Here is a 15,440-nt window from a genome sequence, read left to right as displayed (position 1 = left end):
TGTTGTTTGAGCTCTGTGGAATTGTCCAGGGTCACTTGGACCTGACAGTTTGGACCTGACAAGATGCTGGCAAGGTAGAAGATGAAGTTTAGAAAAATTTTTCTTAGATCCTGGTAATTGAGGGAGGAGGGTCACAAGGTGAGGGGGCAGTCCCAAGATGAGGGAAGGGGGTCCCAAGTACAGGGAAAGGTTGAATGATACTTATCTGGAGTGAATCTGACTTTTTCGGATGAGTCCAATTTGGCTCCCTGGAGCTTACAAGAATTTTTAAGTTTACAAAAGATAAATTTTAGGCACCTTAAGAAGCAACCAAAGGGAATTTAAAATCTTGAGCTTGTGGCTATGATGCTATAGTGAAATAGTATTTAGTACTCTGCTAGAGTTGGGTCAGTAGCTTATCATAATTTTATTGGTTAGTGTTAGGGTTATGGACAGTCACATAACAAGGCACAGAGAGAAACAGAGAGAGAAACACACACACAGAGAAGAGAGAGAGAGAGAGGAGAGAAGGGAGAGTGAGAGGGGGAGAGAGGGAAGAGAGATCTGGAACATGCTTTATTTTTCTTGGTACCAATTAAACTTCCTATCTCCACCTGAAACAAACCTAAGGTGCCTGTTACTTTTCTGTCATCATGGTATTATCTTGCCATTCAAGAGACACAGGTGGTTGATTGCTGAGGTCAGTCAATAATAATAAACTGTTATATTAAAATCTGTTCTGTGAGTCTCCCATTTGAGTCTGGGGGTGAATATCTCTGGGGTGTTACGTTCCTTACCACTTGGGCAAGTCTGATAGTCTTTGTGCCTCCAGCTCTGTAGCTAACGGTGGTCCCTGCAACCACAGCTGAGTAGTTAATTAGAAATTGGATATGTCATTAGAGACACAGAGAGAAAATTGATGAAGCAGAGTGTGTTCAGTAGAAACAAGAGAATGCAGAGCAGGAGACAGGAAGGAAAACATATGGGGTTTCCAATACAGTAGATTTGAGTACAGTTGTGGGGTGAGACCTCATTCTTCTGGAATTGGAGACAAAAAAGTTGATCTCGGTGTCCTCTGGAACCTAAGAGACAGGGCCCTGTTTGAGTCGATGTGTATGAGGAAAGATTATCCTGAGGTGGGGGAGTAAAGGGTTTAAGGTAAAATAGGTGAGTCCGATGAGGAAGGCCCTCAAGCTTAGCAGCCGTGGGGCTTACAAGAATTACCCTAAAGGGACCCTGCCATTTAGGGAAAGGGGGTGAGAGGCGTTGGTATGGGGAGAGAGAAGGACCTGATCCCCAATGTTGATTAGAGGTGGACAGGGGGTATCACATGGCTGGAGTAAGGAATAGTCAGTAAAATTCCACAGGAGAGAACAGAGGTGATAGAGTAAGTGGGTGAGCAGGTGGTCAGGGAGGGGTGAAGGTTTGGATGGGAGGCTGGGAGTTAGAACTGGCCTCCCATCCATGAGTTCAAATGGTTTGATTAAAGGGGTCACTTGGGGAGAGTCCAGAGCCTGAATAGAGCCAGAGGCAAGAGTTTTACCCAGTCAAGGTGAATTTCCTGAGATATTGTAACAGGAATATTTTTTAAGGAGTGGTTAGTTTGTTCTACCTTTCCTAAGGACTGAGGGTGATACAGAATATGAAAATGCCAGGGATTTAAGAGCCTTAGATAAGATTTGGGAAGGTGAATTCAGGACCACTGTGAGACTGGAGAGAGGCAGGAATCTCAAATCAAGGAATAATCTCCCAGAGAAGAAGGTCAGAGACTGTCTGAGCCCAGATATTAGTAAATTGGAAAAGCCACAATCCAGCCTGAAAACGTATCTACTAGAACCAGAAGATACTAAATACATCTGACTGTGGGCATGTGAGTAAAATCAAGTCCCCAGGAGGGAGGCCCTAGCCTGGTGGGTAGGAAAACGGTGGCTCTGATGTTTGGAATTAGAGTCTGACTTTTGACAAATTTTTTAAGAGGCAGTAATAGTTTTCAAGAACTGTGAGCCCTCAGGGGTTGGATGGAGGTAAGCTTTGCAAAATGAGACAGAGCCTGACTATTAGGATGAAAGAGCTGGTGTAGCCAGAACAGAATTTGCCGAGTGTTAGGGAGTGGCTGTGAGGACAGTGTGGGTTGTAGTGTATGGTTTTCCTGTGGTGGGTGAGGTGAGTCTGGGCCCTGGAGGGCTGCTGTCCTGTCTGCCTAGTCAGCTCAATTATTTCCCTTGGAGATGATGAAGCTTTCAGTCTGATGAGACTGCCCATGAATAATTCCAAAGCTCTGGGGAGATGGGAGGCTTTCAGCATGGCCATAATTTGGCCTGAATTAGTTATGGGTCTCCTTTTGTCGTCAGTAGCCCACACTCTTTCCAGAAGGCAGTGTGGGCCGGGGGTGGAGGGAAGTATAAAAAGCATATTTGGAGTCTCTGTAAACATTTAGGGACTGTCCTTGTGCTAATTGGAAGGTCTGGGTAATGGCTATTAGTTCAGCCTGCTGGCTAGTAGTGTGGGCAGCGAGTGCCCATGCTTCACCCCCCCCCCCAGTATCTGAAACTATGGCATGGCCTGCTTTATGGGTCCCCTCATGTAGAAAGGAGCTCTGCATGTGTATACCAGGTATAGGTGGCCTGAGGCAACATGCCATGTGTGAAGAATGGAGCAGTATTTCCTCTAGGGATTCAATGCAGGAATGAGATGAGGAATAGTCAGTATTGGGTTGAGGGAGAAGATATGAAATATTAAGGGGTGGGCAAGATTGGAAAGTAAGTGTGGCCTCTTCCATTACTGCCACTTGGAGAGAAAGAACTCGGGAAGGAGGTAGAGTTTGTAAACCTTTATAAGTTAAGAGATGGGACAGGTTGTGGTGGGAGAAGACAAGGTCTGAGAGACGAAAAACAAAGCCTCAGTCCTCAATCATGGGGAATTGCCAGAGTTGACAATTGGCAAAAGGAACTCGTCATAGCCTTAAAGACCATGGTTGGCAGCTCTCCTACTCTCAAAGACACCAAATTAGGACTCTGGGTGATCAGCAGTTGTTCCCAGGGGTCTAGGAAAGCTTTTAAGCTATCTAGAAGAGGGAAAACTCGCCAATTGAATCAGCCAGTGTTGCACAAAGCAGTCCTGCAGCCAGGCAGATGGAAAATGGGCAGTTGTAAATGGGCAGAATCCTGGTGCACCCCAGAGGCACCAGGAGAGCCTGTTGAGTCTCACAGCACCAACTGTTGTTTATCCCATGTGAGGACAGACCACAAGATATACAATGAAACCCACTTTAAGAGTTTTATTGGTAGAGAGTAGGGGGAGGGAATGGGGGTTGGATACAGGCCTGCTGGAAGAAACGTGACAGAAGAAGGAATAAGGAATGTGCAAGTCTGCTTTTTTTCTTTATTAAGAAATTTTTTATTCATTTTTACATACCAACCACAGATCTCCCTCTTCTCTCCTATCACTCCCCCCTCAACCATTCCACCCCAATCCACTCAACACCACCACCACCCCACTCACCCCTGTTCCCTCCTCTGAAAAGGTAGGGCCTCCCATGGGGAGTCAGTAAAACCTGATATATTCAGTTGAGTCAGGTCCAAGCCCTTCCCCCGGTATCAAGGCTGTGCAAGATGTCCCACCATAGGTAGTGGGCTCCAAAAAGCCAGTTCATGCATCAGGGATAGATTCTATTCCCACTGCCGGAGCCCCTTAAACAGACCAAGCTGCACAACTGTCTCAATTATGCATAGGGCCTAGTCCAGCCCCATGCAGGCTCCACAGCTGTCTGCTTTAAAGGTAGCTCAGCCCATGAATATAGTGGTTTATGTATCTACTCAACCAATGCACATAGATTATGTAGGATATAAGGCCCTGGAATGACTTAGCATTTTGCCTGAATGCTGGCAGTGCATGTGCAGCTATGGGACCCCAGAAATGCTAACGCCTGGGGTGACCAAGCATTTTACCCGACTACTGACAGTGGACATGTGCCCATGGGACCCCAAATGGGATGCGGGAAATGATAACAATAAGAAAGGATGGCACATAATAAGTCATGAGGACTCTGTAGCCAAAAAGATGTATCATATCTCATCCAGCCTCACAGCTGTTCCCATGTTGAGGGATCAGTTTATACATCACCTGTCTTGTAGTCTTTCTTGGCTTTTTTCCCCATATATCTGTAGCCAAGAACCTCAGGAGGTCTCCCCCACTCAAATGTGATCTCAATTAACTTCCAAGGAATCCATAGCTTTGCATTTTCTGTGGAAATAAAAGCACAACCTCTCCCCCAACACAACATATTGTCCCACTTCTGAGACATCCCAAAAGTATTGAGGCTGGTTTAATTCAGCACTCTCTTCCACAATCAAATGTCTCTCAGCAGCTGTTGTTCTCTGTTCATTAGCATTTTAAAAATTCAAAACTAACAAAGCATCATACAGGATCCAGGCACCCTGTGTATTTCCATCCACATGGCTTATTTTTTTTATATTATTTTACTCTCTCTTTAAAGACTTTATTATTTTAAGCTATATTTTTTCTATGACTGTCTATACCATTTCTTTTCTTTCTTCAGCATCTAAGCACATTTTTAAATATACTGTACCTTTTCAGAGGATTTTTGTGTCTGGACCTGACTTTATAAGCATCTATAGTGTTCTCTGACCATGTGGGACAAATCTTAAACTGCCATGTCAGCCACTACATGGCTCAGGTTAGTGCACAGCACTGGCACATGGCACCGGAAGCTGACCCAGGCCACAGGCGACAGCTGGTAGCTACGCCTCTGTATGCCACTGAGCACCAGCCCACCTGAGAGACTCCAGGACTAGCTAGCTAAATCTTTCCCCTTGTCCAGAACTTTTCTTAGCTTTCTCAGGCCCTGTGTTTGGATATTTGAGCCCCACGTTGGGCACCATATGTATCAAGTCTTTCTCTGTCCCACAAGGCAGCTTCCAAATAATGACGTGGAGAATTCTTAGTAATTATGAATGCTCAGCCTTGGCTTAGGCTTGTTCCTAACTAGCTCTTATAACTTAAATTAACCCATTTCTATTCATCTGAGTGTTGCCATGTGGCTCATGGCTTTTACCTTGCCTCCTGCATGTCCTGCTTCCTCTGTATCTGGCTGACAACTCTGCCTTTCTTCTTCCCCAAGTCCTTCCTGTCCCCAGAAGTTATGTCTAACCTCTTCTTGCCTAGCTATTGGCCATTCAGCTCTTCATTAAACCAATCACAGAGACACATCTTCACACAGTGTAAAGGAATACTCTGCAACAGTATGTGATAAAAATACAAGCCAAGCCATGTCTGTTGGCACTTGTCTTAAGACCTCAGCTTCTGTAGTCCTTTCAAAGTCACCAGTGTGTCATTTATTAGATCCTTTTTTGAGGCAGGGTGGATTTTTTGAGACAGAGTTTCTCTATGTAGCCCTGGTTGTCCTGGAACTTACTCTGTAGACCAGGCTGGGCTTGAACTCAGAGATCCTCCTGCCTCTGCCTCTGCCTCTGCCTCCGCCTCCCAAGTGCTGGGATTAAATACATGCACTACCACCTCCTGGCACTTCAATAATCATGCAATAGACTTTCCAATCTCAACCTGCAGCACCTGTCAGTAGCTAACATACATGAATTCTCAGCAGGTGGCCCTGTGCTCTGATCCCTGATACCTTATTCCTTTTGTGTTTCTCCTACCTCTCTGGGTTTTCACAACCTTTTTGATATTTCCTACCAGTATATTCTCTATTTGCCCCATAGTTCATTGGGAATATGTTTCAAGCTGAAGTCTCATGCCATGGCACACCCTTGTATTAGGTGATACCTCCTTCTCCTATACCTCAATGCTGATGGCTTCACTCTAACAATTCCAGTGAGTAGCTGACATTAGCCCCTCCTGAAAGCATTATTAAACTACAGTTTAATGGGCAAATTTGTTCAGACACCTCTTTAATGTGTTTTTCCTCCCATAGCCAATCTCACATGTGATGGTAAGTTCTATTTTCATTACCCCCAAAACAATTTGTAAAGAGAAATGGGTATTTTTATTACTTGATATTTTATTGCCCTGACAGGATATATTTGACTAAGACTAAATATTTTCAGTAAGTAGATGAATGAATTGTGTGCTTGAGAGAATGAACTGTAGTAAAGGTAAAACAAATGTTTAGATTGTTTGACTCTAGGACCAACATGGAAACAAATCTCTGCTTAGAGGTGATACAGTCTCACCCAGACTTGGTCATCCATGTAAAAGAAGTGACTCTTGGGGAAGTAAATCGAAATAAAATGGACTCAACGAAGAGAAAGCTGGAGAACACAAAAATTACAAAGGCTGCCTGTGCTCTGTTAAACTCTGGAGGAGGAGTGATTGAGATACAAATGGCCAACAACCATGATCATCCTGTGGAGATGGGACTTGATTTGGAACAGTCTTTGAGAGAGCTTATCCAGTCTTCCGATTTGCAGACTTTCTTTGAGACCCAACAACGAGGAAATCATTTTTACATTTTTGTTAAATCTTGGAGCTGCAGCCCTAGAGGTGGTTCTGCTAAGCCTCGTATTTGCAGCAAAAATTCTTCCTTGTACTGTAGATCTGGAACTTCTGTGATTGAAATGAATTCTATAGATGCATTCACATTTCTAAAGGAAAGGAAGAGTGTCAAATCTAGTCTGACTGATGAAGGAACTCCACCTGCTAAAAAATCCAAAACTATGCATCAGAACAACCCTGAATTAAAATCTGCTTCTGAAATTTTCCAGTGTGAGAAACTTGAATATGGTCAAGCCTTGCCTTTTCCTGAATCTACTTATATAGAATTTAAACAATTCTCTACAAAAAAAATTCAAAACTATATAAAAAATATAATTCCAGAGTATGTCTCTGCATTTGCAAATACCCTTGGGGGCTACCTTTTCATTGGAGTGGATGATAAGAGTAAAAGGGTCCTGGGTTGCCCAAAAGACAATGTTGATTGTGACTCTTTGGAAAGAGTAGTAAAAGAAGCAATATCCAAGTTGCCAGTTTTCCATTTTTGTTCATCTGAAGAAAAGGTGTCTCACCAGACCAGAGTCATAGATGTGTTTGAAAAGGGGAATTTGCATGGTTATCTCTGTGTGATCAAAGTGGAGCCTTTCTGCTGTGCAGTGTTCTCAAAAGATCCCACTTCATGGATGGTAGACAAGGAGAAGGGTATCTACAACCTGACTACCAAGGAGTGGGTAGACATAATGATGGATGCTGGTCCAGGTAAGAGGGGAGAGTTCTTCCTTCTCTGTCCTTTCAAACTCTTTTGAGTTCCTGTATATCCCTCACACTCTCAAAGCCTGAGTTCATTTCACCTACTGAAGTTGGCTTTCTCTGGATATTTATGCTTTTTTGGATATAAGAAATTTGTAGGTCTGGAGAGATGGCTCAGCAGTTGAGAGCACTGGCTGCTCTTGCAGAAGTCCTGAGTTCAATTCCCAGCAACCACATGGTGGCTCACAACCATCTATGCGATCTGGTTCCCTCTTTTGTCATGCAGGCATGCATGCAGGCAGAACACTGTATATAATAAATAAATCTTATTTAAAAATTGGAAATGGATTTCTTTTGTGGCACACGTGTGCATATGTCATGGTTCACACATGGAGGTCAGAGACCTACATGAGTCACTTCTCCTTCCACCATGTGGGTGCCAGAGATTGAACTCAAGTCATCAAGCATGGAAGCAGGTGCCTGTCTTAGTCAGGGTTTCTACTGCTGTAAAGAGACACCATGACCACGGTACCTCTTATAAAGGAAAATACTTAATTGGAGTGGCTTGCTTACAGCTTCAGAGGTGCAGTCCATTATTGTCATGGTGGGATATGGCAGTGTGCAGACAGATGGGTGCCAGAGGAGTGCTGAGTGTCCTATGTAGTGCATTCCTGCTGAGCCCCTGGCCTGGCTCCAGAGAGCAGCACCTAGCCCTAATCCTTCCTTTGTTTAACCACACCTTTTGTTTCGCTTACCTTTTGTTTCTCTTAGCACCCTATGTGAATCTTGTCTGAGAGTCAAGGATCAGAGAGTCCCCCAAGGATCAAAGGCCAATGCAAATTTGGTTCAGGAAACCCTGAAGACCATGGTACCTAACAAATCAAGTAATTTGCACTTGGCGTTTGGTCTCTGGGAGCTCCTTTTAGATTGCTCTGAATGTATGGAAATTAACTAGCTAAATGGTAATAGACAGAAAATAAATATGTCCTAGGCAAAGGGTAAGTGCTTCAGTCCTTTGAGGCTGGACCCCCCTGCAGCAATGAAAGGCTATATTCATTCTTAAGCACCTCTGAGTCATCATTCCACAGACCTCCTGAACCCACACACCCATATCACAACAAACAGCGACAGTCCTACATCTTGCAGGCAACAGGAAGTGATCTGAGAGACTGGGCAGTATCTTGAGCACATATGAGACCTCAAAGTCAGCCTCCATGGGGGGAACAGAGGGTGTACCCACCACCCCCACATTTCCCCACGTGCTCTTGAGTGAGAGTAGCAGAAAATATTACATAGAAAGATTATAGAGGGTGGAGATAAAGATAGAAAATACAAGATAGCCTCAAGACAGCATGGAACCTATTCCATCAGGCCCAGACTGACTCTGCCCCAGGGTATTTAGAGGAATGCCAAGGGGAGAGAAAAAAGAACTCCCCCAGGCATAGCCAAGCGCAGACCATCTCAGGCATGTGAACTCAGGCCCGAAGTCCAATCATCCTCTCTATGCAGACCTGCTAGATAAACCCCTAAGAAAGCTGGAAATGGGCTCCCACACTTCCACACTGGCATACTTCCTCCAACAATGCCACACTTCCCAATAGTGCTACTCCCTTTGGGAACCATTTTCCTTCAAACCACCACAACACCTCTACCCACTGAGCCATCTCACCTGTACCATAAAAATGGACTTCTTATTTATACACATATTATTTAAAATCCTCACACTATAATTTGCAGGAATGTCATAATAATGATTACCTGGTAACAAAGTTAAGCATGTTACCAACTCCGGGGAGTCAGGAACCCACACCAGATGTGGTGTATTTTGGTTGGACTTAATTTATCTTTTTGCTAAATCCTCTTTGGCTAATCAGTCTCTTGTTCTTCTGTACGAATTCCAGGAACTTTTTTCTTAGTTCTGTGACAAACATCATTGGAATTTGATAGGGTTTGTAGGGACTCATTGAACTGAGTTTAGTGACAACCATTTTCACAGGAGATTTTGTTCTTCTGGTTTCTGCCTCAGGATTGAAAGTTTTCATCTTAGAGGCCTGTTGCCTCCTTTATTAGGTATGTTCTCAGTGATTTTTTTTTAAAGCAGTCATTAAGGAGATTTCCAGATCTGTTTCTCATCAAGTTTGTTATTGGTATATAGAAGAGCTGCTGGGTTTGTCCATTGGTTTTTATATCGTGCTTACTCTGTGGGAGGTTAGCATGTATAAGAATTCACTGGTAGAGTCTTTAAGGTCTTTAAGTTTAGGGTCACATCATCTGCAAATGGGGACAATTTACTTCTTTTCTATTTGTACACTTGCCTTGAATAAGAGTGAGCCCTTGATTTTAGAGGCAGTAATTTTAGTTATTTCTTACCTACTATAATGTTAGACTTAGGTTTGTATGCAGCCTTTATCATGTTGACGTCTGTTCTTTCTGTCCCTGGTTTCTTCAGGGCTTTTATTATAGAAGGATGTAAAATCTTGACACAGGCATTTTCTCCATCTAGTGAGATGCTCTGTGATTTTTGTCCCGGTTCTACTTATGTGACACATTGCATTTATTAATTTGCCTATGTTAAGCTACCCTTCTCTGGAATGCAGCCTACTTTGATGGGAGGTGATCTTTTCAGTGTTGGGTTAAGTTTGGTTTGCAGGTTCTTTATAAGTTTATCATGGAAACTGAGTGCATAATTTTTTTGTTTTTTCTTTTTATGGTTGTGGTAACAAGACAATACAGCTTTATGGGGGTGAATTAACAGTGCTTCTTCCCTTCTATTTCACAGAATAGTTTGAGGAACAATGATACTAACTCTTCAGTGATAGTCTATTAGAAGTCAACATGAATCCACCCAGATCTGTACTTTTCTTTGCTAGAATTCTCTTCGTCTTCCTGTTGGGTATGCACACATGGGAGTCTGTATTTCTGTCTAAGCTCTATGCAAAGAGACAACACAATCTTCCTGCAAAAGTGAGAAGGTGCATTGAATTGAAAGGGATTTAGCTGCATTTTGGCAGCTGCCACATGAGCAATCTTGGGTAGGTGATACATGTCCAAAGGATACATGTCTCCTTTGATCCAAAACCCTAGGTTTTTCACCTCTTTAGAATATAGGTTTTCAAAGTATTCCCTAATGATCCTCTGGATTTTACTGATACCTGTGGTTATGTTATCTCTTCTCTTTCTTTAGTTGGTTTAGCTAAGGGTTTATCAATCTTACCTATTTTTTAAAAGGTCTGTTTTACTCATTCTTTTGTTTATTCTTTTCATTTCTACTACATTAATTTCTACCCTGATGATTATTATTTTTTTCTATCTACTAATTTTTGGCTTGGGTTGTTCTTGTTTGATGAATTGTTTCTCTGAGTTGAAATTCCATGATGTTACTTATTTGGGATGGCTCTGGTTTTTCCATGTAATTGCTCACAGCTATAAACTCCACTATTAGATGTGCCTTTGATACATTCCAAAGGTTCCTATAACTGCTGCTTCCATTTTCATTTGGTTATGTGAATGTTTTAATTTCCTGATTTCATCAATGACACTCTAGTCATTCATTGTTTAATCTCCAGGTGTTTGTAAAGTTCTGTACTTTCTCTTGCTGTTGGTTTATAGATTTATTTCATTTTGATCTAATGACAAACGAGATTATTATTACTTTTCTTCTCTTTTTTTCTTTCTTTTTTTTTTTGGTCTTTTCTTTTTTGCTTTTTGCTTTTTGTTTGTTTGTTTGTTTTGTTTTGTTTTTTGGTCTTTTGTTTATTCAAGACAGATTTTCTCTGCATAGCTCTGGCTGTCCTTGAGCCATATCTCCAACCCAAGCTTCTCTTTCTGAGTCCAGCCTCCTACAACCTTTTTGGCATGTCAGTGCCCAGTCCTTCGTTGCCCCATGCTTGCCTTTCACAGCCGTCTGCTGCCCATGAACTGTGACAGGCTGACACCAGGATCCCTGATTTGAGATTATTTCTTGCTATCAGGACCCCCAAGGGTACTAACCAGTGGGTCCTCTATCCAATTGGCATCCAGTGAAGTGACATAGGGGACCTCTTCTATACTGCTTACCCATATCAGAGGAGTCACTGCCTCTTCAGAACTTCTATTGGATTTGAAGCTTTTGTTGATTCTGATTTTGTCATGTGGCTGGGACTTCCAGTCTCTTCACCAGGGCTGCTTTGTTATTCTGACTGTTTTCATTCACTGTGTTACACAGAGGCAGCTGCCAATCAGCCATCTTCCCTCCATAACCTGTGTGAAGACTTTGAGTCTCAGCTGAGTATCTCCAACAGCCCTCTACACTGCAGACCAGTGTATTCTAAGAAAGGATTGGAGGATAAAGTCACTCTCCAAAAGCATTTATTTCCAGGTATGAACAGCTAGTTTTTCCATTAAGAGAAAGAGACCATTTAATACCTTTGCTATAAAAGAAATCAATGAGACTGCCTTCTGCGACACCAAGTTTATGATGTAACAGTGCTACTAACTCCTTGGAAATGAGGTATGGGTACTGTTGAAGTGATCTACCAGGGTAACTGCAAAATCTGATAAATATGCAGCAGCCAAGGTCCCCACCATGAATTTAAGCATAGTATTCCCAGGGCTTGAGCAGCATTCACTTGAGTCAGCTTTCCGAGGGTTCAGACACTGGGTTCAGAACTCAACTGAACCAGTGCGGCCATAGCAAAAGCCTTACACTGGAAGCACATTGAAACAGTTGACCATTTTAGTCAGCTTTTAGGGACAGAGGGAAGAACACAAGCCTTCACATGGAGAAATAGCAGGGCACACAGGAACCGTGAGTAATTTGTCTTCAAAGAAGGTGGTGAGAATGAGTCACTAGGGTCTGGGATTGGTTCAAAATAGTAATTTAAGATAATAGATTATTTCAGCTTTTAGCTATATTTAGGAATTCCTCCTTAGGAAAGATCAGGGTTTCTGAAGGAAGGAAATGACCTCTTTAACCTCACACCGTGTGTGTGTGTGTGTGTGTGTGTGTGTGTGTGTGTGTGTGTGTGTGTAAAAACAAGGCCCAGATAATTAATGTATTAGGATAGCCTTAGGTCCATATCCAAAGTTAATTAACCTGAAATCTTTTTTATTTTTAGCATGTCAGTAATGTTTTCAAACTTTCCACAAAGGAATCTTTTTTAAGATAAACTGCACAGATTTTTTTTTTTTTTTTTTGTACCTTTTTAGGCTCAATAAATTCCATTTTGCTTGGCAGAGACTTTTCTGTAAGATAATGGGAGGGTCACATCATTCCATCAACTTGGTGGAACTCGAGTTGAAGGGGATGTATACAGATGGAATTTCTCTTATGTTGTGCTGTACATAAGAGTTTAGTTCCCCTTTTGTTTTCAACATTTTTATAACTTTAATTTTTATTGAAAACATATTTTTCATACAATATATTCTAATCAAAGTTTCCCCTTCCCCATCTCCTCACAGATCCTTGACACCTCCTGAACTACTCAAATCCACATCCTTTTCCCCACTCTCTCTCTTATTAAAACAAAACAAAACAAATGGACAACTAAAACAAACCAGAATAGGACAAAACAAACAGAAATAAAAATAAAGAAAAAGAACAAGAAACACAAACATACAGCACGTGTACACACACACACACACACACACACCATAAGAACACAAAATTGTAAACCATAATAAATAAGCAAAGACCTATAAAGTAAGAAATAGACCCATAATAAATAAGCAAAAGACCTGTAAGGTAAGAAACAGACAAAGCATGTGAGGGAAAAAAAAAAAAAAACCTCCAAAAACACTATTAAGTTCCTTTTGTGTTGGCCATCTAATTAATTCTCCATTTTAGATATAATATGTGAGTCATACAAAACAATATACACACTTATTTGAAATTTTGTCTATTCTTTCCATGTCCAGTGTCACCAGGATGTTTGACATATACTCCCAAATCCCTCTGGAGGGAGCTGTGCTCAGAGCATGAGAGATTGGACAACTTAATAAGCCAGGAAATGAGTTTTGTCCCCTGTGGTTTGCTGATCATCTCTAGAAGCTGGGCTGTGGACCTGGACCTGGAAGAGAAGCAGGGAGTCATCTGTGATGCTCTGCTGATTGCAGAAAATAGCTCCCCCACCCTCTACACCGTTCTTAAGGAGCAGGATGATGGACAGGACTACTGTACCCACACTGCCTTTACTCTCAAGCAGAAGCTAGTGAACACTGGTGGCTACACTGGGTGGGTGTGTGTCATGAGCAAGGTTATCTGCCTGAGTTCTGAGAGCAATGCAGACACCAGTGAGTGGCCAGCCTCTCCTTTAGATTACCCATGCTCCTACAAGCTTGCCAACACCCAGGAAATGGAAGCCTTGCTGCAGGCCCTTGTGATTGTCTTGCTCAACTTCAGATCTTTCTTGAGTGACCAGCTTGGCTGTGAAATTTTGAATCTTCTCACAGCCCAACAGTATGAGATATTCTCAAAAAATCTCCGCAAAGCCAAGAAACTATTTGTGCATGGCTTGCCAGGGTCAGGGAAGACAATCATGGCCATGAAGATAATAGAAAAGATCAGAAACACATTCCACTGTGAAACAGATACAATTCTCTACATCTGTGAAAATCAGCATTTGAGAAACTTTATCGGGTAAGTGTTTGGCTCTTATGTCTATGTGTTATCAATTTGGGTTTGAAGTTTTCTCTTAAGTTACCCTGATTCTTGGGAATTAGACAGTACAATGACCTGTGACAGCAGTGCTGTGTTGCTGGGCATGTGATGCAGTTAGAGAAACACCTAATGTCCTTTCACTGTTACAGGGCAAAAAATATTTGCCAGGCAGTGACCCGGACAGCTTTCATGAGAACTACATTTAAGACAGACGGGATCCAACATATCATTGTTGATGAAGCCCAGAATTTCCGCACTGAAAATGGGGACTGGTATGGGAAGGCAAGATTCATCACTCAGAGAGAGAAAAATTGTCCTGGAATTCTCTGGATCTTTCTGGACTATTTTCAGACCAGCCACACACAACAGAGTGGCCTACCAAGTTTCTCATGCCAGGATCCAAAGGAAGAGCTCACAAGAGTGGTTCGCAATGCAGACCAAATAGCTGAGTTCTTAAAAGATGAGTTACAGATAATCAAAACTAACCCTCCACCCAGGATCCCTCCCGATTCCCTGAAGATGCTTGATGAATTTACCTGGGCTCAAGGTGTATCAGGCAGCCTGGATCTCATAAAATTGAGCTTGGAAGAGATGGTGATCTATGTAGCGGACGAGTGCAATTGTTTCTTGAGGGATGGCTATTCTCCCCAAGATATCGCTGTGCTTTTCAGCACAGAAGAGGAAAAGGATAAATATAAAGATATGTTCCTGAGAGAAATGAGGAAGAAGAGAGTGTCTCAGATGGATGATGTCACGTTTGACAGCATCCGCCGATTCTCGGGCCTGGAAAGAACCATTGTGTTTGGTATTGATCCCCATTCTATTGAGCGGGGCATTTCCCACAACCTATTGCTTTGCTTGGCCTCCAGAGCAAGGAAGTATCTGTATATTCTGAGGCTTCCTGGTCATTTTACTCCTGTTGGATATAGCTCAGTAGTAGAATAGGATGCTTGAGGCCTAAGTTCCTTCACTGGCGATAGGAAAACTAAACCTAGTAGAGGCACTTCAGTACAAGAAGAAAAATAAAGATAGGACAAAGTTTCAGAAAATGCTGACAAAAAGATTACCAGTGGACACTGAAACGCACTGTGCATCTCCAGCTGGAAACTAAGTTGAAGAAAAGAGTGGCAAAACAATGCACATGACTCATGCTGTGAAAATACTGAAACCACTGAGGAACCCACACCTTTGCCCAGACCCCTGCCTTGGTCATTCTGCAGCCACAACAAGCTGGGGTAAAGACCCAACAGAATGTAGGCCTCTGTCCGAGTAGGCTATGCCCTCGAGCCCCCAACCAAGTTACAGAAAATCCCCACCAGATATTCCTATATGGTAGAAGAAGTCAATTAAAAGTTACAACTAGCATGTTCATGATAAAGAAAAAATATAGTAACCACAGCTTCCACTGAAAGAGATAATAGTTTTCCCGCAGCTGCAAGCTAACCAAGGACACTACCTCTGGATGGGAGGGGGCATCAACCCTGAGTCTGTTCCTATGTAGTCTGTAGACCCCAAACCTCCACCTTGCTTTATCCCCTATAAAAGCCCTGCCCCACTGCCACTCAGGGTTTCTCCTGCTCTGCTGCTCCATCAGACAGATGAAGAA

At 42.5% G+C, this 15,440-nt stretch overlaps 1 protein-coding gene across 1 annotated transcript; it reads left to right on the top strand.

Annotated features, from left to right (window-relative positions):
- The first annotated feature begins 6,143 nt into the window (after positions 1–6,143).
- Positions 6,144–14,779, top strand: LOC118588717 (schlafen family member 13-like). Its single transcript, XM_036195270.1, has 4 exons — positions 6,144–7,206; positions 11,402–11,554; positions 13,093–13,813; positions 13,984–14,779. Exons 1-4 carry the CDS (start codon positions 6,150–6,152, stop codon positions 14,777–14,779), a joined length of 2,727 nt encoding a protein of 908 aa, XP_036051163.1. The 5' UTR covers positions 6,144–6,149.
- The last annotated feature ends 661 nt before the right edge of the window (positions 14,780–15,440 follow it).

Source organism: Onychomys torridus, chromosome 8 (assembly GCF_903995425.1).
Source record: "Onychomys torridus chromosome 8, mOncTor1.1, whole genome shotgun sequence".
Taxonomy (NCBI): domain Eukaryota; kingdom Metazoa; phylum Chordata; class Mammalia; order Rodentia; family Cricetidae; genus Onychomys; species Onychomys torridus.
This window is presented reverse-complemented; position numbering and strand designations above follow the sequence as displayed.